Below are 22,746 nucleotides of genomic sequence, written 5' to 3' on the forward strand. Positions count from 1 at the left end.
CAGGCGGCGTGGGGCGCAGGGGAGTGCGGGAGGGGCGGCGTCGGCGTCGGGCCCGATCCCGATTGGATCGGGGGGAGAGGGAGAAAGCGAGTGGGGGGGGGCGAGTGGGTGGCTGTCGGTTAGGGTTTGGGGGAGGGAGTGGATAAGGAGGGGGGTAGCGGGGTGGGCCGGCCGGCCGGGCCTGGGGGTGTTGGCCCAGTTGGGCCACGGCCCGGGGGGGGGTTTGCTCTTATTTTTGTTTTCTGTTTTCTCTTTTGTATTTTCTTTATTTTCCTCTTTTCTTTTCTGTTTTATTTTTTGTTTCCTATTATTTTAGGTTCTGTAAAAATATATACTTTGCATCTAATTTGAACATTTCGATTTAGTCCACCGCCACAAAAGTCTAGACCCCAATTAATTTGGTTTGATATTTTATCAATCTATAAAGGCATTTAAATAACCAGGTTTGCTAATATTTAAATCATTTTAGTGCATTAAAACACATAATAAAAGTGTGGTTCCTTCACAAATATTTAGTAAGGATTATTTGCCACAAACCGAACATTTTGGTTTTAATGTTTCAAAAGTTTTGTTGTTTGCCTTTCTTTCAAATTTGAATTTGGATCGGTTCTGAACTAACGCGAGATTAACGACAGTAACTTTGATGGCTTGGCATCATTAACACGTGATTACTATAGCCTAATTATCCGGGCGTCACACTAACTATGTTGGTTTGGAGTATAGTTCCTGCAGCTTGTAAGAAATGATAATATTCTTATATAATGGGAAGCAGCTATGTTTTGTACATTGTTTAAATTATCAAATAGTGCTGGACATGGCTAATTGGAAGTGAAAGTAATAGGTGCTTCATACTTGTGATATAATAATGCCCTACTAACCATGGCCTCTCTAATTTTCAGCAATAAGTGTAAATCAGGGAAGAATACAAGCAAATTATCAGACAAAGTTTGCATCTTGTCTTATCTCCTTTTATGTGTAATGTTTCTGAAAGTTTTCTTTCATACTCCCTCTGTAAAGAAATATAAGAGCACTTAGATCAGTAAAGTTAGTTATATTTCTTTACAGAGGGAGTAATTCTTAATCCATTTTCCTTCGCTTTTCAGTTTTTCTGTTCACGTTTGCAAGCATTTTCTGATATATTGCTGCATGACATACTTAACTTCAGAATGCTTAAACTTGTAAAATGCGGTGTTACATTTATTGTTTCTCTGATCTGCATCTTTGCTTTACGGAGGAGGTGGCATGTTCACCCGCCATCACCCTGTTTTACAGTTGTTGGTTCAGACAAAAAAAAATTCTTAAGTATGACAAAGCATTCTGGTTATGAAGTGGTCTTGAGGATGTTTACATGTTTCTCAGGATTTAATGATGGAAGATAGATACTCGTCAGCTCTTTGCTTCATAGCATGACTCTTTGGCAGGCATCTCCCTGGCTCAACTTAGCTCAAGACCAGGTTGTATTAATCTCCTGCTTATCTGTGTTATGTGTACAAAAGTATCTCCATAGTTATCCATTCATTTCCTTTTTCTTATTTCACATCTCTCGTTCATGCTATCTTTTTTCTTATTTACTTATCTTGTTCATGCTGTCTTGCATTTTTCAATATACAAGGAAAGGTGGTGCATGCCATTATTGCTTTCATTTTGTAACAATGTTATGTCAGAGTTTTCATAACGCTATTCTGTTCTGCAGAGGAGCTGCCATGTTCAGCAGTCATCATATTTTTGTAACAGTGTTTATTCGTTTGACTGAACCTATATTCATCGAGTTGAACACAAATTGATTCCTAGTGTTCAAGAGTACATCGCCGCTTGTAATTTTTTTTCTTATATATGTGTTTGCACATTTACTCATTCAGCAATTCGACATGTTAACAAATCTGTTTCTGACAGGTAATCTGATGAGCATTCTGTCGATAAGGTTTTTAATCATATTTCTGATGGATTTTGATGGGAGAAGGTGAATGTTTTTTTGGTTTTGAGAACCATATCCTGGTATTCTGACGATGTAGATGAGCCTGGGAGTTTCCGTTTTGTACCTCCTGGTTTATAATCAGTGCGGGGTACTCATAATCGACCCTTTTATGAGAGATTGTTCCCATGATCGACCTGATGATAATGCTTCATGTTGCAAATGTTGAATTCTTGACCCCCATGTTGTGTTGTGTTGTGGTTCCTGCGAGTTTATCCAGCATGTTAGGTTACTGTGCTGCGGTTGTGGTTCCTGTGAGTTTATCCATCATGTTATGTTACTGTGCTGCAGTTCACTTGAAATGCCATACTGACCTGTTCAGTGTTCAGGAAGCAGCCTGAAAGCTGCTGCTGTGTCAACCTGTTGACAGCATTCATCAGGCCGTACATGGTTTGTCGCCCATCCTGTCCTAGTCCCAGGTCAAGGCCATCTGAACAGGTTAACAGTTACTCCCTCTGTAAACTAATATAAGAGCATTTAGAATACTAAAATAGTGATCTAAATGCTCTTATATTAGTTTACAGAGGGAGTAGTTGTGTACTTGTGTTCAACGGTTGTGCGACTCCGACAGTGACCGTGGCTCAGTGAGGTGACTGAGAGGAGCTGTGGCTGGGCTCCGTCGAGCTCGACTAACATCGGCCCTAGTTGCCTACATTGGCTCATGTTGGTCAGGATTCGAGGACAAAACATCACCAGATCAACCTGGCAAAACCTTTATCCACCGCCTAAGCCAAACATCAGAAAATGATAAAGAACTGCCTGTTAGTGCACAATTGTCTTGAGGGTTAGCGAGTAAAAAACATAATGACGCTAATTGACACCGTGGGAAGTCTATCAATACCAATAAATAAATAAAAAGAGTCTATCAATACCAATCATCACATGGTATCCCGGCCCTAAAGGTAAATGGCAAATGGGCAGTGGCAGGAGAAATGATTAAACCCATACCCAGACGCCAAAAGCTGACTAAAGACCAGACTTCACAACAAAATTTCACCCAAACAGTATATATAGTAAAATACTTCGACATGTACTGCTGAGCACCAGCTTGGGACAACTGAATGTCGTTGACCTGGACCAGGCGCTTCATTGTACGACGACAGATGAAACACCAACTTGAATATTACTCGGGCAGGAGACATATCATATATAAAATTGGACATGGTTAATAGGTGCTTCATAGTACTTGTGATAGAATATAATGGCCGACTAACCGTGGCCTCTCTATTTTTCAGTAACAAGTGTAAATCCATGCAAATTGTCAGATAAAGTTTGCATCTTGTCTTAGTCTCCTTTTATGTGTAATGTTTCTGAAAGTTCTCTTCTACAGATATTCATCCATTTTCCTTGTCTTTCTTACTTTTCATGTTCACATTTTCAAGCATTTTTTTTGGTATATTAATAAAATTCTTTGCATGCCATTCTCACTTTCAGAATGCTTATGCTTGTAACTACGGTGTTACATTTGTTATTTCTCTGGTCTGCATTTTTGCTTTACGGAGGAGGTGGCATGTCCAGTAGCCATCGCCCTGTTTAACAGTGTTTGGTTCAGACAAAAAGTTCTTGAGTATGACAAAGCATTGTGGTTATAAATTGTTCTTGAGGATGTTTACATGTTCCTTCAGGTTGCTTTTGGGATTTACTGATGGAAGATGGATGGTTATATTAGCTGCATTGCATGAGTCATTGGCTGGCCTTTCCCTTGACCAACTTATCTCTGCCCTGCGAGAGACCAGGTTGTATTATCTCCTGCTTCTTTGTGTATTGTGTACAAAAGTATGACAATAATTATCCATGCCTTTCCTTTCTTTTATTCCACTTTTCTTGCAATTTTTTTGTTGCTTTCATGACACTAATACTGATTACTGTGATGTTAGAGTTGTAATTTCTCTGATCTGCTTTGCCGAGGAGCTACCCTGTTAGAGAAAAATACTGATTACCGCTTCGGTTATTTCTCTCTATGTTTGCACATTTAGCGATTCGACATCTAATCAAATGCAATTCAAGAGTACACTGCCGGTTCAGATTATCACATTTGATTATAGGTCCTTTTAAAGATTGTTTCCATGATTGACCTGACGTCAATGCTTCATATTGCAAATGATTGATTCACATGTTATGTTGTGGTTGCTACGAGTATCATCAAGTTATGTTGCCGTGATGCAATTGTGCTTGCTCAGAAATGCCATACTGCAGTTGTCCACGGCATTCAGAAGTCTTGCTTTCATAACGCTAATACTGATCACAATGTGATGTTACAATTCTTATTTCTTATTTGCTCCGGAGGTTGTAGGGGAAGGATGGAGTGGGACGGGCGATGATCGGGCGCGCCGGCGGCTGGGCGCCGTCGCGTCGGAGGGAGATGGCGGCGGCGGCTAGGGTTCCGGCTCTTCCGGGAGCTGGGCAATAGGGATAATAATATTCTTATTGCTTAATTTCAAAAAAAATCTTACAACCTATATTTATAACCTAGATAACTTGCATAAGAATTAACCTAAGATAACTTACATAAGAATTAATCTAAGATAACTTGTGGGCTAAGATTGCCCTGTGGGCCTAGCTAAATCGGCCATAACACCATTGCACACCAAAAAAAGGATCACACGGGAGGGGGTACCACTCACTCAACAAAAGCAACAGTAACCAAATTATGATAGCTTCTGCTGTGTTGAGCAAGAAACGTACAAGGATCCCTCAAAATAAAATAAAAATACAAGGATGCTCATCCTATATTACCAGAATGTTATCACAGGACAGGAAGAAGTGCAATTTGACATTTCAAAAGAGGAAATAGGCAGCACAACTGCAGCACCGTAATATAACCGATGCATGCTCACGTAAACCACATCACACCAAGGGCAACCAATGAAGTCTCATTTGCAACATGAAGACTTAAAAAAGGATAAATAAATGTGGCAGTGATAAATCACGCAGATAATCATGTAGAGGAAGCAATATTAAATGGATGTAAATAAATGTGGTAGTGATACAGTGGTAAAAAGTGAAAGGAAACAAATTAGTCTTATTTGAATGGATCGCTCTCAAAGAGAAGAAGACATAGAAGACCAAAATCATTGCCTTACAGTTTATAAGAATTTGTAGCAAGTCCACTAACGTTTTTGGCCGACATTTGAAAATGCTTGAGGCCGTGAAGATGGGATCATGGAACCAAATGCAAATGAAACTCATCAAACTGACATGATCGATGGAACATCATCCATACACAAATTGAGGTACTTGCAAATAATATATTAGAGAAAATATACCTAGTACTCATTTCTTGACTTCTTGTGAACTAGTTCATCTTTAATACTATATAAGAACTTTAAATAAATCAACACCACCATCTCATATATATGTATATATAGTAGTAGGATGAAGGCATATTAACTCTACACCAGGCCACGAGGTAAGCATCTAGCCATCACTGGATGACCCAAAGATAGTAAGATCAGCCTTGACGACGCAGTTCGATTCTATAAGATAGCCTCTTGACAGATCGTGGAGTTCCTTGAGCGGCAAGAAGTCGGACCATGACCAGCCTTGACTAAAACACACCAAGAGACCTGCCATCACCAGAAAAGTAAGATGAACTGTAATTATCAGGGGGTTACAAACAGTAATTCACACACTGCACTGGTAGTTGCTAAGAACAACTTAACCTGAAGTTCTTCTTAAGTATTTTCCATTCTTTTGGTCCAGGATGGACAGACTCATTCGAAGCACCTTCCTGGACTCGATAAAGAGCTCATCCGAGGACTCCGGGTACAAACCCAAGGCGAGGCAATCAGTGCTGCTCTTGTCACCACGCGGATACATGCCCATGTACCTGTTGACAAGAATGGGAAGTGATACTTCACATACAATTGGGTACCCGCGGAAATTTATTTGAAGAATGTGGTTAGTTATGAAATGAGAAAGTTGTGGCTGAGCTTGGGCGTAGGCAGGTACACCCATTAACTTTGAACACGACTTGGTGGCATTACAATTAGAGTCTTACAATTATACAAAAAATCTGAGCAAAACATGACTACAGTACAATTTAATAATAATGTTACTGTAAATATACTAGAAGAAAAGAGTTATTTGGTTCCATGCTTAAAGATCAAACTAAAAATAGACCTTGCTGCCTTGCACAAAGACATGACCATTGGCTATCGGTGATGTCCATTGACACAAAGCACTAAAAAATGCTTCTGTCCACTGTGAAGTAACTACTAACAAGGTATGGTAAGCTAAAACATATGTATAAGCAACAATGTCGGATAACACATGCATAGTATTTATAGAGAGAGAATTTGTGATGCAACTGGTAACAGGTGAATACCATTTATGCCCGCAAACTTCAAATGTAGGAGAACGGACAAAGTGCTGAGAGTCCAATTCTAGGAAATTGTTCATGGTCCAAGTGTATGTCCCTTCCATGAATCCCTTCTTCTGGACAAAGAGGTTCTGAACTGTGATAGCCTTTTTCTGAACCACGACAGACTTCATTTCGGAAGAAGAGACGTCAATTTTTAATATCTCCACACCAAAGACACAACTATCATCAACTAGAAAAGCAGATGATTTCAGTAGCTCCTCAAGAGGAATCAAGCATTCCTTGTTCGAGTAGGTATTCTTGACATTGAAGTTGTAGCTAGCTGTGTTTAGGTAAAAGTTGAAAATTAGAGAAATAAACACTTGAAATATCCAAAATAAAAAATAATCAACCTTTTCCCGCAAAAAGAATACAATCAACTGAGTTTAAAGTAGAGAAATCCATCTAAATAATGATTCTTAAAAAGCGAACATGCATATGTACTCTGGAATGTTGTCCCAATCAAAAAGAGTCTCAAGTGTGACACACAGTACAGAAGGTCAATGGATAAACTTAACAGCGAAGAAAATATGAAACGACTTGTTAATGGGCAAAGTAATTGATCATGTTACGACATTGATAGGTATTGATTTGTAATGATGGAATCTATAGCTCTAACTGGTGATGCAGTCAAGACCATGTACTCCGTCCCAGCTAAGATGATGGATGTATTAGTTTTTGAGGGGAAATAGTATGGATGTACTTGAACAAACACATTCACGAGTCTACCTTTGCATCCACGATACATTCCTTTCGAATGGTTGAATATTGACAACTCAAACACTGCATGCACCGTGTGACCTGGCTCCAAGCCTTCCCGGAATATCATAAGAGAAAGAGCAACATATGGATTTCCTTTATCATCTTGTTTGCGATTTGGAGACACTTGAGCATCTTGATTGTGCTTTGGAGTCACTTGCAGGCACCTGCGAAGGGAATTGAAGAAAAACGAAGTAAGCCTAGAAGTCATAACTAAATGAGTATAAGTTTAATTTCTTCACTTGATGCATCCTCAAGCTTCATTGTCCGGCTATTTTCATGGGTTCGCGTGATTGTGATTGATATTTCAACCTGACTGAAACATGACCGTATGATATTTACACATCTAATACGTTAATTTTGCAAAGTTCCTTTTGAGTTATGATGCGTACCACTTGTACCCAGAGCAGTGAAAAAAAGAAGATATCGCCGAGGTAGCTTTCGTCTCAAGCAGCGCTGAGAAGTCATGCACCTTCCATTCCAAATGTGGAACATGGGTCTTTCCTAGACGCGCGGGAGCTGAAATTTGACAAGTGCATAAATCAAAATTATACAACTGAGAAAAAAAAGGGTAGCAAATTTATGTGCAGGTTTGCAGTTCCAGATAAACAAGTTGCAATATTCACCATGGGGAGAATAGAAGGGTGCAGAATACTTCTCTATGTTCAGGTTATATGGATGAAAATCTTGCATACAGATACAGTACATGCGTTTTTCTCTTCTTTTTTGCTTGGTTTGAAGAGGCCACTTTTCTCATATGTATAAACTAATAGTGGTAAAGTGGCCCACCTAACCACCGGTGTTCGAATCCTCCCCATGGGGAGTCCGCTAGGGTACTATCCGAGTTTATTCGCGGAGAGATCTCACTTCTACCTAAGAAAGTTAAGGGAGAGATCTCACAGTGTACTTACAAGGGATTAATTGTTGTGAATTTCGTGTCTGACTTTTCGTTTATAGCAGAAACAATCTGAGGTTCAATTGGGCGGGCGAACATACCTGTGCTGCCGGAGTTGCCCATAGCTCCGCCCCTTCCTCTTCTCCTGCAAGTGAAATTGATCATCGGGCCATAGTAGTAAGGGCACAATGAGGAAAATATCTAATCTTGATAATGATGCCTCATAGCCATAGCTTGATCACACAGTTACTAAGGCATACAAAAATTATTCATATTGCCGACCGCAATGCAGAGGTACAAGAGATGAACCTGAAAATAACCTAAACCCGATTTCTTTTGCAGACGATCACAAGAAAGTCAATACAGTAGTACTCCCGCCGTAAACTAATATAAGAGCGTTTAGATCACTACTTTAGTGATCTAAACGCTCTTATATTAGTTTACGGAGGGAGTACTTGATACTAGGTCGCCCTGAAAGTCGAAACCCTGCAACGTAGAAGGCGAAAGCAAAAGTGGGAGAGAGGAGAAAGACCTGGCTGGACTTGGGCACAAATTGCACAATGGCTTGGTTTCCTGGGTCGACGGACGGCGTCTTGTTGGGGCTGCGTGCTCCGTATTCTACAGTTTTGGATTCTAATAACGAACTCGGGGATATATATCACGACGTAGGAGTAGTATCCGGTAACCACACGATTCCGGGATCTGGACGATGTCCATCTCAAACGGATTTGCAATCTACGGATGATTTGATCCATCGTCCTTAATCCTGATAGCACTGCTTTTTTTTAGTAGCAGGCCCACGTTGTCAGCGACTCAGCGTCCCGTTCCGGGGGTAGGATTCCGCGCGAACCCTATATCTCCCTTATTGCGATCGAGACCTATCAATCTAGAAAAATGTTTGAGGGATAATTTCTTACTTTTGTAAGCCGCGTCCAGCGCCGTCCGACCCCGCACATATCGTGTGGCATGGAACGCTTCCGTGTCTCCCCGCGCGAAGGTAGCCCGCCTTGGTGAGTTCGTAACATGTAGCAACGTCCCGTGAATGTATTTTTTGACGATCCTTTATACACACACACACACACACACACACAATGCTTTTCTTTAACTATGTACAATCGGAGTCACTCACATACACTTATCCACATGACCGCACACACGCACATCCTACCGAGAGATGCTAGACACACGAAAAAGTTTTTACATACTTCACGGACCAGCACAGGTGGCATCTTCTAATTGGGATTAGGGAGAGACAAGGGCCCACCCCCTGAAAATCAGGGAGGGAGAGGCCAATTAGCGTTAACCAATCCGTGAAACGCCCGTCACAGCTACGTGCGTGTAGCATTATTGCATCCTACCCATATGACCACCTTCGAGAGACTGAGCCAGCATAGCATCTTGAGATTTTACAAAGTCATCACACGCGCCTCGCAATTGACGGGAATGTTTCCTCCAACTGAACGAACATCGCTGGAAGCCTGAAATAAATCGAGGAATAATGCAAGCACCGATGTCAAGTTTAGGACTTGAACTCTGGTGTGATGGGAATATCACTGTCCTCCCAACCATCCGATCATATGTTGGTTCGTGTCACACAATGCTTTTGCCAGGTAGCACGCCATCATTGCTTTGGTGCACTTCATTGGAGCTGTCGACGAGCACCCAAAAGGACCTCCACTCCATGCTACTCCTTGTGTTATGGGAGATTGGAAGCATAGAAATGATGTGGTGTTAAATACGGCCACACCTTCTTTTAATCGAGAAAGACGCCACACCGCAGCCGCCGCACGCCGGCAGGACCCCAGGTCGCCGCTGCACCAGCCCAGCGCCTCCTCGTGCCGCTCTGGCAGGCAACCGCAAAGAAGAGGAAAAGATCCCCGCCGCCATCGACGCCAGCCGAGCTTTGCCCGGCGGCAGCGCGGGGGAGAGGGGAGGAGGCGACGCTCTAGGGTTTCTCCCAAGGACGCTCGCGGGAGCGGCTCGGGGAGGGAGGGGGAGGAGGGCAAGTAAATTGAATTTAATTAAGCACATGGTTGTTTGAGAAAGACCATCTTCATACTACACCTCCCACAGATTGGTAAATCTTAGGTCATCCATCCACTTGAGAGAAATTTTCTATTGTCCTACAAAACTCCATGCTTGGATGCCCAAGAGAGTCTACAAGAATAAGGTTGTGTAGTAGACATCAAATTATTTCTGGCTCTATTGCCGAGGAGGTGAGTGCTTGAAGGTTAACTTTAGATCTTGCAATTGAATCTTTTAATTTCTTGTTTATTTGCTAGTTGGGTTTACAAAAGGAAGCTACACAAAAGATGTTAAGTGAAATTGCATCAAATTCTTTATCTTCATGAAGCTTTAAAAAATATGAATTCCGATAATTGTGATAAAGTGGTAAAAGAAGAATTTAACACAATGTTCGGAGTAAGTTTCTTGAATGTGAATCCGGCAGTAAAACACCTGAGAACCATCACCCAAGCATTACTACACCATACCGTACTATCTGTAGTTAAACACCAGACTACGCAACATTACATAGGAACTTCAGACTCGTCTATAGCCTCGAGCCCTCGACAGCAGCAGCACCACCAGAAATCCAGAAGCAGTCCTACAACAAATTGATCAAATGAGCATCGATTAGCAGTCCTACTATGTGTAACCAAGTGAAGAAGACACATGACTTTCCGATTCACACTGCGAATAATAATACATCAATGATGGTAGACTAACAACCAGGCTGATCCGACTTTAATAAGTATCAACTGATTTTTTAAGAGCAAACAGAAAGGTAGACATGCAAGTGCAATATCAATAAGAGAGGGCCGGGGATGCCTGCCTGTCTATGCACGTCCATGTGAGAGACGGGTCGGGAGGTATGCAAGGATGATGAGGGGGGACGATATGGTTGTGGTAAGCATACGTAACTACATAGGAATATCAACCGTCGTGTGTCCGAGAAAGGGAGAGACATAACTAGTGAGGTAAGTCTATCGGTGTGTGGGGAAAAAGAATTATAGTCGACCTAGCTATGTGGGGAGATCGGTACGTATACATGCATGCATGTGTTAGAAGCAAATAAGGTCTGGAGAGACGGACAGGGGGAGAGGGGTGCGGCTAGGAGGTGGTGCGAGAGGCCTACTGTGTCGAGGGGGGGGGAGTGTGTGAGTATGGGATAGATGAAAAGAGGGGCGGGAGTGTGCACCTGCGTCGAACCGTATTTGACATAGGGGGGCATGGACGGTGAGAAGAGAATAGGGGAAGTGTGTGTTTGTGGTAGGCACACTTGGCTAGAGAGGTATATCGACCGGTGTGAGCCGGAAAGAAGGAGTCGGGGGACCTACACACACCGTGGGTGAACGACCTAAAGAGAAATAATGAATGTGCATGATGAGGGGACACTGAGGGAGGGTGAGAGGGGGCGGGTGTGTGCATGCACGATAGAAAGTTAGCGCTACCTAGCTACAAAGAGAAGATGATCGTGAAGGTGTAAAAGATGAACAGAGGTCATAAATCATTATAGAAAAGTGGATACGGATACTTGAAGAAGATATCTTATTGTAGATCATTGATTATAGCTTGGGATAATGTGTGGCTTTTGCAGCTCAGGGCTAAATACTTGTCATAATGTAGGAGGCGGGGCATTATACTTTGTGTGATAAACACGGTGTACGTATGGAACATGGTTTAGATTATGAATATTTAGATAGTACATCAAATGTACTATTATCTAGAATCAACATCAAATGTATTCAAAAAATTGAATTCGAGTTTATATAGTACACATAGTTCATATCTATCTCTATAGTAATCATGTGGTGTGTTGTTAAGGTAATACATAAATGATGGTTGAAGTTGGCAACAATCATGATTGTAGATTCTTATTCAAGTAGATAAATGAATTCAAATTTAGTTGTAATTGCAGCGGTAGTATAGACATTTGGAATGCACTAAAATGTTGGTATGAGTAGGTTACATGCATTATACAGCCAGCGAAAAAATTTAATTGAACATAACATGGATTCATAACTTTGAATAGCATTTGTATAGTAAAACGGGACAAGACTCTCTCTCTCTCTCTCTGTGGTGTAAATAGTTATATTTTTTTCGTTGACGGAAGTGCGAATTGGTTTGTTATGTAAAAGTACAATATTACACGTTAGGCTTGTCCCTAAAATTCAACCTGCGCTCTGTTATATCCCAAAAATTTAGGCCTACTTTGGTTCATAGGGTAAAAAAATCATAGGAATAGAAAAGTCATAGGAAATGAGATGACATGTATCTCAAATCCCATAAGTAGGAATAGGAAAGGAGATGCCCTTTAATTCACATTATAGGATTTTTTTTTTTCATTAAGTCTAGGTTGATGTTTATTTTTTATGAAATGTGAAGGATATGAAGAATTTCTCCATAGAAATAGGATTCCATTCTTACAAACCAAAGGGCTTTGAAGGAATTTTTCCTATAGAAATCCTATCCTATGAAATTCCTACAAGATTCTTCTAAACCAAAGGAGGCCTCAGGTACCGTGCTCCCAAAACTCGCGTCTTCACAACCCGCACCTTGCTATCCCAAAATTACAACGTCTGCGAAAATTCCCTCCAGCTGCCAAATTCCGACACGCGAAATCCCCCTTCTAACCCTAAGCCGAAAGGGCCGCTAGTTCAAATCGATGAAGGTACTTTTGTAACACACCCTACATTTTGGACAAGCGCGTCCCTAAGTCATGGTTCCCCCCTCCCATTGCCTCCTTTTCGCCATTCGAAATCCAGGCTGCCATAACCTCTCCGCTCTAGCTGCGAAACCCCACCCTCCTCCGTCCGCCACCTCACCGCTACCTAGCCGGAGCCTCTTCCCCGACGACGTCATCCACCGCAACAGCATGATGTCCCTCATCCACCTCCCCGGATGAGGATCCATCTTCCATCTCGTCGTCCCGCCGGTTCAGCCACCCCGTCCTCCACCTCCAAGGAGCTGCTCTGACGATCGCTTCGTCTATCGATGTTGCTCCATCCATACAGCGCCGCCTTAACCTGCTCCACCAAAATCACAGCATCCTCACCGACTCCTAGGACGAAGCCAAGGCCTACTCGATGCCACCAACACTACAGGAATCAGGAACTTTGCCATATGCCATGGCGAACGACAAAGGCATGCCTTGCAGACAGCAAAGGCCTTTGCCGTCAGCCAGCAGACGACAAAACGTCTGGCTAAACGAGCTACGGCAAAGATGCAAAGGCCTTTGCCGTCAGCCAGCGGACGGCAAAGGGCATGGCTCTTTGCCATCTGCTGGCAGATGGCGAAGAGCCTATATTGCCCCATTTAATTCTGTTTTTCTTATATAAATTCATTTTCATAGAAAATCAAACATATATAGCATATCCAACACATATTACCAATAGTCATGAACACATATATATCCAACACATGTTACCAATAGTAGCAAGTTTCATCCATATATATACATAGTTTCATCAATATTACACAATTTCATGGATAGGTAGCAAGTTTCACAAAGTCAAAACTATCTTATTACTAAGATCTTTTCTGGATCTTCTTCTTTTCGTCCAACCTGCATAACAAAAACACTAAGAAAAAGAGAATGGGTTAGGAGTAGAAATGTAGCATTTCACTTGGTGAAATGCAATGATGTAGGAGCCAGCACTTGAGATAAAGACAATCTTAAATTAGTGTAAAGATATGACCTTTTAACTCAGCATTTGTTTGCACGGCATATCCACAAGACAAAAATAGTGTAGGGCTTTTAGAGCAGAATTATATCAGAAACAGTTAGCATACCATCACACTGATAAGAACCGCCAGCATGGCTGGTTTTTACCACTGAGCATTTGAGACAAATTGAAGATTCCGTGTGTATGCAATACCGAGACCCCTAAGACAACTATTTACACAGGACCAAACTGACAAAATAGACACAACAATGTGGAAAATGGAAAAATCAGATAAGGAGTTACAAAGATAAACCAAGCTATATATTTTTTAGATTGTTCAAGATGTATTAGTGAGTAAAATATAGTGCATTTAAATTGCGAGCACAGAGGCAGGAAGCAATGCATGCACCCACAGGTTTAAGATTGTGCCTTCATTTCATATAAAAATATATGTTCATTTGATGGTATAAATCATGCTCTTTATATCCGGACGGTCCAATGATTTAATTAATTATTTTTGGATTATTTGGCATACTGCTGTAACTACACTAAACCAATTGAGACGCAAATACAAAACTCTCAAGGCATACGCAAAAGTCGCAACTAAACTAATATCGAGATGACACATATAATCAGTACTACTATATGGTAGAAGGGGGGAAACTGAAGGCAATGCTCTAAGAGGAACTTTTTTTTTTGCGTGTAATAACCTCCTTGTGAAAATATGTGGAGTCACCATTTAAGTTGATTTCTCCAAACTACTCCAATCCTTTCAGATCAGTTACATCAGCATAAATGAACTGGCTCATATAAACTAATAATACTTGCCAGCCAACGCCAATGGGTATTACAGAACTGAACACCAATAAAATAGTAGAGGGTGTTAAAATTACCTACTCATTAGAAGAATTGTGATGTCAACCATAGCAGAACCATTTGTAGAACCACTAAATACATAAAACCAAGTCCCACTGTCCAAATTAAAATATGAGGCGTCAGGTCGATCTTACTGAACAAAAATCCACATGAGGCACCTGCAAGTCACTCCACTCTTGTTATCATGTACAGTTCAACAAACACAATGACATAAGCACATCTTTTTCAAACAGGAAAATAGAGGGCTGAATTGTGGAGAGCAAAAGGGTGGCCTTGAAACTGATTGAACTAAAGGGTAGAGTTAGTATTATCAAGGACAAAACCAAAAACAATCCCAGTTCTAACACATGACATACACAACGTACAGACAAAAAGGGCCATATAAAATGTCTACTTGTTCTAGTGGCCAACACATGGTAACAGGCAAAAACATCCACAAAGTCTCTCCTAAACCTCATAGCATTCATTGATAGTTGTCTTGTCAGGTGTGTTCTACTTGTTCATGTAGCAGTGCTACTGCAGAAATTACATGGTGCCTCTGGAGGAGATGCAGACCAATCCGATACACGCATGGTGAGGCGGCAACAATGTTGATATATAGACATATAAGACCAAGTTTGTTTTTTCAGGAATTAGGGATCAAACTGATTCATTGGAATTTCTGTGAAGAATTCAATGGGCTGCATAATACAGCAAAGGTTCAATCGTATAATAGGTTACTTCCCCATGCTGTGAGGTAGGAACGACCGGCAACAGACTCAAACGATCTTGGAGAGGTAAATCAAGGCGCTATCAGTCTGCCATTATGCCACTCTGTATATAGTCTCAAGGCCTCAACATATGTATTATACAGACCACACATATACGCTGGAAAAGAGGAAGGAGACGCTGACATACATGTCTGAATGTGAACACCAGTCTTTCTTGGAAGGCACCAATGTAGCGCTTATGCCGTCACGATTGCTTGCATCCATATGGAAAAAGAGAAAAAACTAAAGATGAGAAACACCGGAGTATACGGAGGACTACTGATTGGGAGGAAATATAAACTTTTATGCAGCCATTAATCTAATCCAATCTTCAACTTTTATGCAGCAGCAGTACTAATTTAGCTAGAAAATCTGATGAATATCAGAATATAGTTTCTAGTCGGTGGCAATAGGATAGATCCGTGCATGTGTACATAAAGCATCCAGCGATGCGAAATTGATGGGATCATGGGAGCCATCTGCTCTAACAAAACAATACACATGGCGGCAATTAACCATAGCTGTACGTCCTAGCTACTCTAGCAAATACTCCTACTCTATTGCAATACAGAAGAACATTGTGCTGCTGTAGTAGGTAGAGGAGTAGGAACAACATGCTGCCTGTGGGAAACTGATCCCAGGACGAACCTGGTGGCCGATGGGCTTGGCCGGCGCTGCTCCGGCGAGGGGCGTCACTCCGGCGAGGAGGAGGCCCGTGCGGCGAGGAGGAGGCCGTATCCGGAGTGGCCGGACCTCCCGTGGCCGGATCCGGGCGCGAGGCAGCGTGGTGCGGCGGCGGCGACGTGGGGACGCGGGCGGGGCGCAGAGAAGCTCGGTGCTCGGCTCCCATGGTAGCGGCGGATCTCAAGGTCGGGGTGACCGGCGACGAGGCTTCCGCGGCGGTGCGGCGAGCTTGTGGGGAGGTGGCGGCGCACGACGCGGCGTAGGCGGCAGTGCGAGGCGGCAGGGCTCCTAGGGCCCGGTGAGGTGGCGGCGCGCACCGGCGGGTGGAGGCGAGGTGGCGCAGCGGCGCGGGGTCGAGGGAGGCGGGGTCGGGCAGCTCGGCTGTGGGGCAGGGACGGAGAGAGAGGGGATAGAGATAAAGGAGGTGGGGGCAACGGTTTTTTTTTACCCGCAAAAAAAAGATAGCCCCCCTCTTTACCGTCTGCCAGCAGACAGCAAAGAAATGACAGATGAAAAAGACCTTCTTCACTGTCTATCAGTTCTTTGCCGTCTACTAGTTCTTTGACGTCTGTTGTTTGGTAGCTGATGGTAAAGACCTTTGCTATCCACAAGCAGATGACAAAGAACTAGCAGACGACAAATTCCCTGATTCAAGTAGTGCAAAGAGGTTGTACACTCATCGCATCGCACCTTCTCCTTAACTCGACCTCCCGGCGCCGACAGTGCTCCATCCCGCACCCCCATGGCACGGCTACCTCGAAGCCGGCGCCGCGGGCGACATTTCCACGGCGGCTCTCCACCAGTGTGAGGCCCCTTCGGCGGCGGCCGTACCAGCCGGATCTGCTGCTGCTGCTCCGGCTCTTACTCGCTCGCTTGCGCTGCTGCTGCTGATCTCCCCCTCGCTCGTGCTGCTGCTCTGCTTCGATTTAGCTACACTTCAGTCGACTGAATCGACTTTTGGGTCAGTTGATTTTCCGGGGGTGGGGGGCTCGCCAGAGTTAAGGAAGAATCACCCGCAGCGGGGAGGGGGGCTCGCCGAAGAGGTACCCCACTATCTATCTTGGGATTCAGGGTGGGGCGCTGGTCGCCGGCGATGGGGACGGGGGGCGCGGTGGTGGGGCGGTCGTGTGGGGATCGCCGGAGAAAAATCTCGACGCGGGGGGGGGGGAGGGGAGGGCCTAGAGGGTTGGCCGGGGCGGTGGCGGACCGGCAGTGGGGAGTGGTTTCGGGGCGGCGAGGGGCGGCGGTTCGGCCGGTGGTGGCTGGCGGCCCAGGGGGATGTAGGTTGAAAATTAACTGCAGGCCCTTCCTAAACTACATGTAAAGTACCTCTTTACTACCATTGCGTTCAGTCTCGATAGTAACATTTAGATTCCATAGTAAATTTCAGTTTCAATAGTTAAGTTTAGAGTCAACAGTTTTTACCTTATCTGTTGTAATCTGGTGGTTTTTGGTGATGTAAACTTTACATCTATCACTTTTTGATAATGTATTTTTACATCATCTATTGAAAATGCTATTAAAATCCCATTTGAGATTAACGATGTTTGTCTTGTGCTGCTTCAGCCTCGACGTCTTACGACTCGCCGGAGCTGCTCCAACGATGGAACTATCCATCATAACAGAGTGGTGCCTTGGACGTCGTCTACAAATTCCTCACATCTTCCTCCACACCTCCAACAGCCACCTCTGCCTCAACTTCTTCACCGACCAACCCAATGATGCTGAGGTCGACACGGCTACGGCAAAGAGATTGTACACTTGTTGCATCACTTATTACTCTACATTCATGTCGATCCATTAGGGCTATTTTGGTTCAACGGAAAAACATAGCAATAGGAAATTTTTCTATGACACTCTACTATTCAATTTTTCATGCATTTTGTTGAAAATAATGGAGCAAAACATCCACTTGAACCTACTTTTCAAAATCCTATGCATGAAAACAAGACCAAGTGCATTAGTGGCAGAATAACATTCTAACTGTACATGCTTTCATATGGTTTCACTTTATTTTGGCCATGCTTCTTTGCATTCCTCTGCTCTTCCAATTCCTGTGAACCAAACACCCAAGTTAACAGAAATCTTGTGTTCGCAAATGCTATGTTTCCCATGTGCATTCCTATCCTATTCCGGTGTTTTTCCTATCCCTGCGTTTTTAGAATCATGCAAGCCAAGTGAGCCCTTACAGAATTACTTCGGTTACAGGTACGTGTAGAAGAAAACTTTGTGTGGTTTGTCCTGCTCCTACCGCGACGTCGTACACCTCACCTGAGCTGCTCCATCGACAAAAGCATCCACTAAACCAGACATCACGACTCATGACTGTCTTTCGCCACCTTGGATCTCTTTTCGTGCCGCCGGCACCCACCGCAATGGCATCACCATTATCGACTCAGCAGATAAACCTGAGGAGTACATGGGTCCATAAGAGAGGTCACACTCTTTTGTTTCTACTTATGTTATGCATTGCTTAATATTACCTATTACTTTATCGTCCTGTTCACCTCTTAGACTCCAAGTCAGATCCAAATTAATGTTCAAACTTGAGTTCTAAATTAGTTGTGGGGCACATATCGAGGCAACAATGAATAGTATCTCTGTCTAATATCTGCTTCACCTAGGGTATGCCTATGTTGTTCATCTTGGATGGGAAACAAATAGTAAAGCAATCATCATCTATTTTTTTATTAAATTAAAGCAATCACTAGTCTGTTATCATTATTTTTGGATCCATCCACTGGTTGTTACCTTCACTCTAGATTTCTACATGCTCTTCTTACATAATCTCATTATATTTTTTGTATGTATGTCATATATTGTACACAGTCATGCTGAACATGTAGAGAAAAAGAGAAGAGTTTTGCGCGGCAATACAATGTCATGCAGACATTGCTCCATGGTGGGTTCAATGACAAACCCTCCCTCCCCCCTCTCCAGATTGTAATCCAGAGGAAGATATATGTTCTGAGGCGGATTCAGACACAGCTGACCACTCCTATTTACCCCCCAAGGTGTTTGCTCTAACTTGACATGATGATGTTAGTCATATCATGCATATGTTGCCTTGCAGTGCCTACTTTCAACATCATATATGTCATCTTCTTAGTTTATACATGTTCTGTAATGTCACCTATTTAGTTTTTATATTATATATGGAAAATATGCAGTCTCATGTCTTTTAGCGAGCCATAATATATGTGAAATGTGCAATGCCATCCTGTTTAACCAGGCATCATATATTTGAATGATATCTTGCCCATCCTTTTCTTCATTACATTTCCATTTGTCGACAATGTTTGTACATTAAACTAATCTTCCTATGAATCAGCCATTTGAGTGGTGATGGAAAAATCGGGAGTTAAAACAAGGCCTTCAGAGCAGACAGTGCTAACTGTCAAAGTAGATCTCTTGTTGGGTCCCGATAGCTCCTCGGAGATGGATTCAGAGACAGATGATCAGTCATATTCCCCCACCGAGGTGTATGCTCTAACTTGACATGGTTATACTACTCATATCATGCATATGGTGTCTTGCATTGCATAGTTTAGACAACATATACACAATATTCAACACCATGTTCTTAATTCATAATTCATATATGTGAGCGCCCTCTGCTTAGCATATAAATCACATATGTGAATTAAATCATGCGATCCTGATTACTTAGATAACATGTATGTGAATTATGTCATGCGATCCTGTTTAGTTAGTCATCATATCTTTAAATTATGTTATGCTATGCTATCCAGTTTAGATAGACATCATATATGTGAAATTATGTCATGCTATCTGTTTTAGTTAAACAATATACATGTCAACTATTTCATGCCCTCTTTTTTCACACTATCTATTGCATCTGTCTCTCATACAATGTCTATACATTCAACTATATTTCCTGTTTATCAGCCATTTGAATTGGAGCGGGTGATGGCAGTATCTAGCGGAGTAAAAACACGGTCTTCAAATAAAACGGTGCTACCTCTTGGTGGAGATAGCACCCCGGTTGTACATGCACGAGAACCAACCCTACCACACATAACCCAAACTCTCGCAGATTGTACCCCCACTGCGATGGACAGAGAACCAGCTTCACCCAATCTAACCCGAACCCTAGTAGATAGTAACCCAGTTCCTGTTGACACAACACCATATCCACCACAGAGCTCCCAAACAAGAGTAGTTAGTAAGGCAGCTCCAGTGCCCAAAGCGCCAGTACTACCACGGCGAACCCCAACTCCACTAGTTAGTACACCTATTCCTGTGGAGGAAGCACAACCAGTCATTCATAGTTTAGCATCTATCACATTTGATGTTATTAAATCATATGTGTGTATCTTCCCATCATGGAAATATTATACTGAAGATGAAGGAAAATGCTAGTTGCAGGTGTTTGTCCAGGAGTTATGTGTAAGTAATGTTATTCATGACAATTACTTTGCTTTGTCCCATACATTCTACCTCCATGATGATTATAAAACAGCAAATTTTCCCATTTTTCTCTATAGAGAAGGACCGATTTGGAAACTCGGGATGAGGTAACTTGTGCTAATACCTCTGCTATCTTCAAGAATGCTTGGTGGTAATATCGGAATTACCTGAAGAAAACATACTTCATTGGCAAAGAAACTCATTAAATTCCCTTACGTTCTCCTGAGACACATTTACTGGACAATGACTGGGAGCGCCTTGTTCTGTACTAGTCCCGAGCCAGGAATGTGGTAAGGTCTATGAGCTCATTTTTTGTAAGTACTATATGCTTGCGTCTTACTGTACTCTGTTCATGTAGAACAAGTGCTTAAACCCGAAGAAAAATTGTTCTCATTTAAGATTCCATTGCAATCGTGCATACTGCTTTGCTCTTGTATCACTATATTTACTCATACAAACTTATTTTTAAATTGAACGATCCAATTGAAACTCCAATGGCACAACATGTTTGTTTACGCATGTTTCTTTAATAGTTTGCTCTTATAAATAGATCTGTTGATTTCAATTTCAATTATGTAACATTTGACTTCTCATATCATGCACATTACTTGCATCACAACAGAGCCAATAGTGCTGTTGTACATGTAGACCCGTGGTACCCATCTGAAATCTTGTTGTGCCATGTAGTTTCCTACGCTTTGTATTCTTTCAGTGTTGCTTTCTCTTGAACTAATATGATTTAAACCGTGTCTCTATTTTGATTTGGCAAGACAATGCAGTGACCATAGGACATAGAATCACGTAGCTGCGTGCCCCTTTTTCTGACTAGCTTCTTGTGAAAAGCATTTCAGGCACGAGCACACCTGATGAACTCAGAAACCTATATATTTGTTTGATGCTTTTATAATGTACTACTTGGCAATAGAAGACTTGGTAGTTTAATCTTGTTCATCTTACTAATGAACTGGTTCACCAAAATGAGTTTCATATACTAGTACATGCTAAATCTGTTATCTGTCTGCTTGTTTCTTCTTTTAGAATGCTGACAGAATATTGGGAAAGAGTGCCTTATTAAGCAATGGTAAAGGAAGTAATACAGATAAGGTTCAGGATAGTGAGACATCCTTGTTGGTCTCCAACAAAGCTGATAAAATAACTGAGGAAAACTACCTTGAGGATAGTGAGACAACCCCAAAGTCATGTCTTGGTTTACTGTTCGAGTTACTGAGCACTACCGCTTACACAAGCTATTCAAACTCACTGTCTGAATTAGTTCGGTTTCTTGAGTCTCAACTACAAGCTGAAAGACATCGATCAGCTGTGCTGCGACAAGAAGCGGAAGGACTGCGAAAGTCCCTGGAGCATTCAGATGCATACTTTAGTGGCCACAATAACCTATTTTTGATAACCAGGCCACAATAACCATGGCAACACACGGACTGTTGTAACCATGAGCCTCCTATGGGCCGTAGGATCCATGGGCCTTCTACGGGCCGTAGAATCCATGGGCCTTCTACGGGCCATAGGATCCATGGCCTTTCTACGGGCTGTATGATCCATGGGCCTTCTACGGGCCGTAGGATCCATTGGCCTTCTACGGGGCGTATAATCATTTCGCCAAACATGGGACGTACTATTCGTGGACAATAACGGGACGTTAATAGGCCGTATTTGATAATGCTATGAAAACAGCCCAACGGGTTAATGGGCCACAAATGGGCCGTACTATTCGTGGACAATAACGGGACATTAATAGGCCGTATTTGATAACGCTATGAAAACAGCCCAACGGGTTAATGGGCCACAAATGGGCCGTACTATTCATGGACAATAACGGGACGTTAATAGGCCGTATTTGATAACGCTATGAAAACAGCCCAACGGGTTAATGGGCCACAAATGGGCCGAATGTAACCACGGGCTGAATTTGGCCCACAAACGGAATAGGCCAGTAACGGACCGTACCTAACCGAATTCTAGAAATGAGCCCAAGAATAAATGGACCCTTAGAAGGCCAAAAGTTAACACGCACTACTAGGGAAAACCTTATACACAACATCTTAGCAGTAGCGCTAGATAAAACAATGCGCTACTGCTACTTAGTAGTAGCATGTTTAAATAAACCGCGCTACTGCTACTACTTTAGCAGTAGCACATTCTAGGAAAACGCGTTGCTGCTATGTTTGTACTGGGCGCAGATGGCTAGCCCCACTTAGCAGTAGCGCGTATCTGCAACCACCGCTACCGCTACGTTCCATAGCAGTAGTGCGTATCTCGGAAACGCACTACTACTTTACGTACCTTATCCTCACCACGTGCCCGACCCTCTCACTCACTCTCGCCCGCGCCGAACC

At 42.6% G+C, this 22,746-nt stretch overlaps 1 protein-coding gene across 3 annotated transcripts; it reads right to left on the bottom strand.

Annotated features, from left to right (window-relative positions):
* Positions 1 to 5,200: 5,200 nt before the first annotated feature.
* LOC123180679 (uncharacterized) lies at positions 5,201 to 8,636 on the bottom strand. Of its 3 annotated transcripts, XM_044592787.1 has the most exons (8): positions 8,519 to 8,636; positions 8,088 to 8,131; positions 7,881 to 7,964; positions 7,484 to 7,610; positions 7,062 to 7,258; positions 6,300 to 6,615; positions 5,635 to 5,801; positions 5,201 to 5,538 (listed from the first exon to the last, which is right to left on the bottom strand). In XM_044592787.1, the coding sequence occupies exons 2-8, from the start codon at positions 8,107 to 8,109 to the stop codon at positions 5,390 to 5,392; spliced, it is 1,062 nt and encodes a 353-aa protein (XP_044448722.1). In that variant the 5' UTR covers positions 8,110 to 8,131; positions 8,519 to 8,636; the 3' UTR covers positions 5,201 to 5,389. The 3 variants fall into 3 exon arrangements, with proteins under 3 accessions (XP_044448722.1, XP_044448728.1, XP_044448736.1); XM_044592793.1 differs by lacking the exon at positions 7,881 to 7,964; XM_044592801.1 differs by lacking the exons at positions 7,881 to 7,964; positions 8,519 to 8,636 and adding an exon at positions 8,296 to 8,366.
* Positions 8,637 to 22,746: the final 14,110 nt, after the last annotated feature.

Source organism: Triticum aestivum, chromosome 1A (assembly GCF_018294505.1).
Source record: "Triticum aestivum cultivar Chinese Spring chromosome 1A, IWGSC CS RefSeq v2.1, whole genome shotgun sequence".
NCBI lineage: Eukaryota > Viridiplantae > Streptophyta > Magnoliopsida > Poales > Poaceae > Triticum > Triticum aestivum.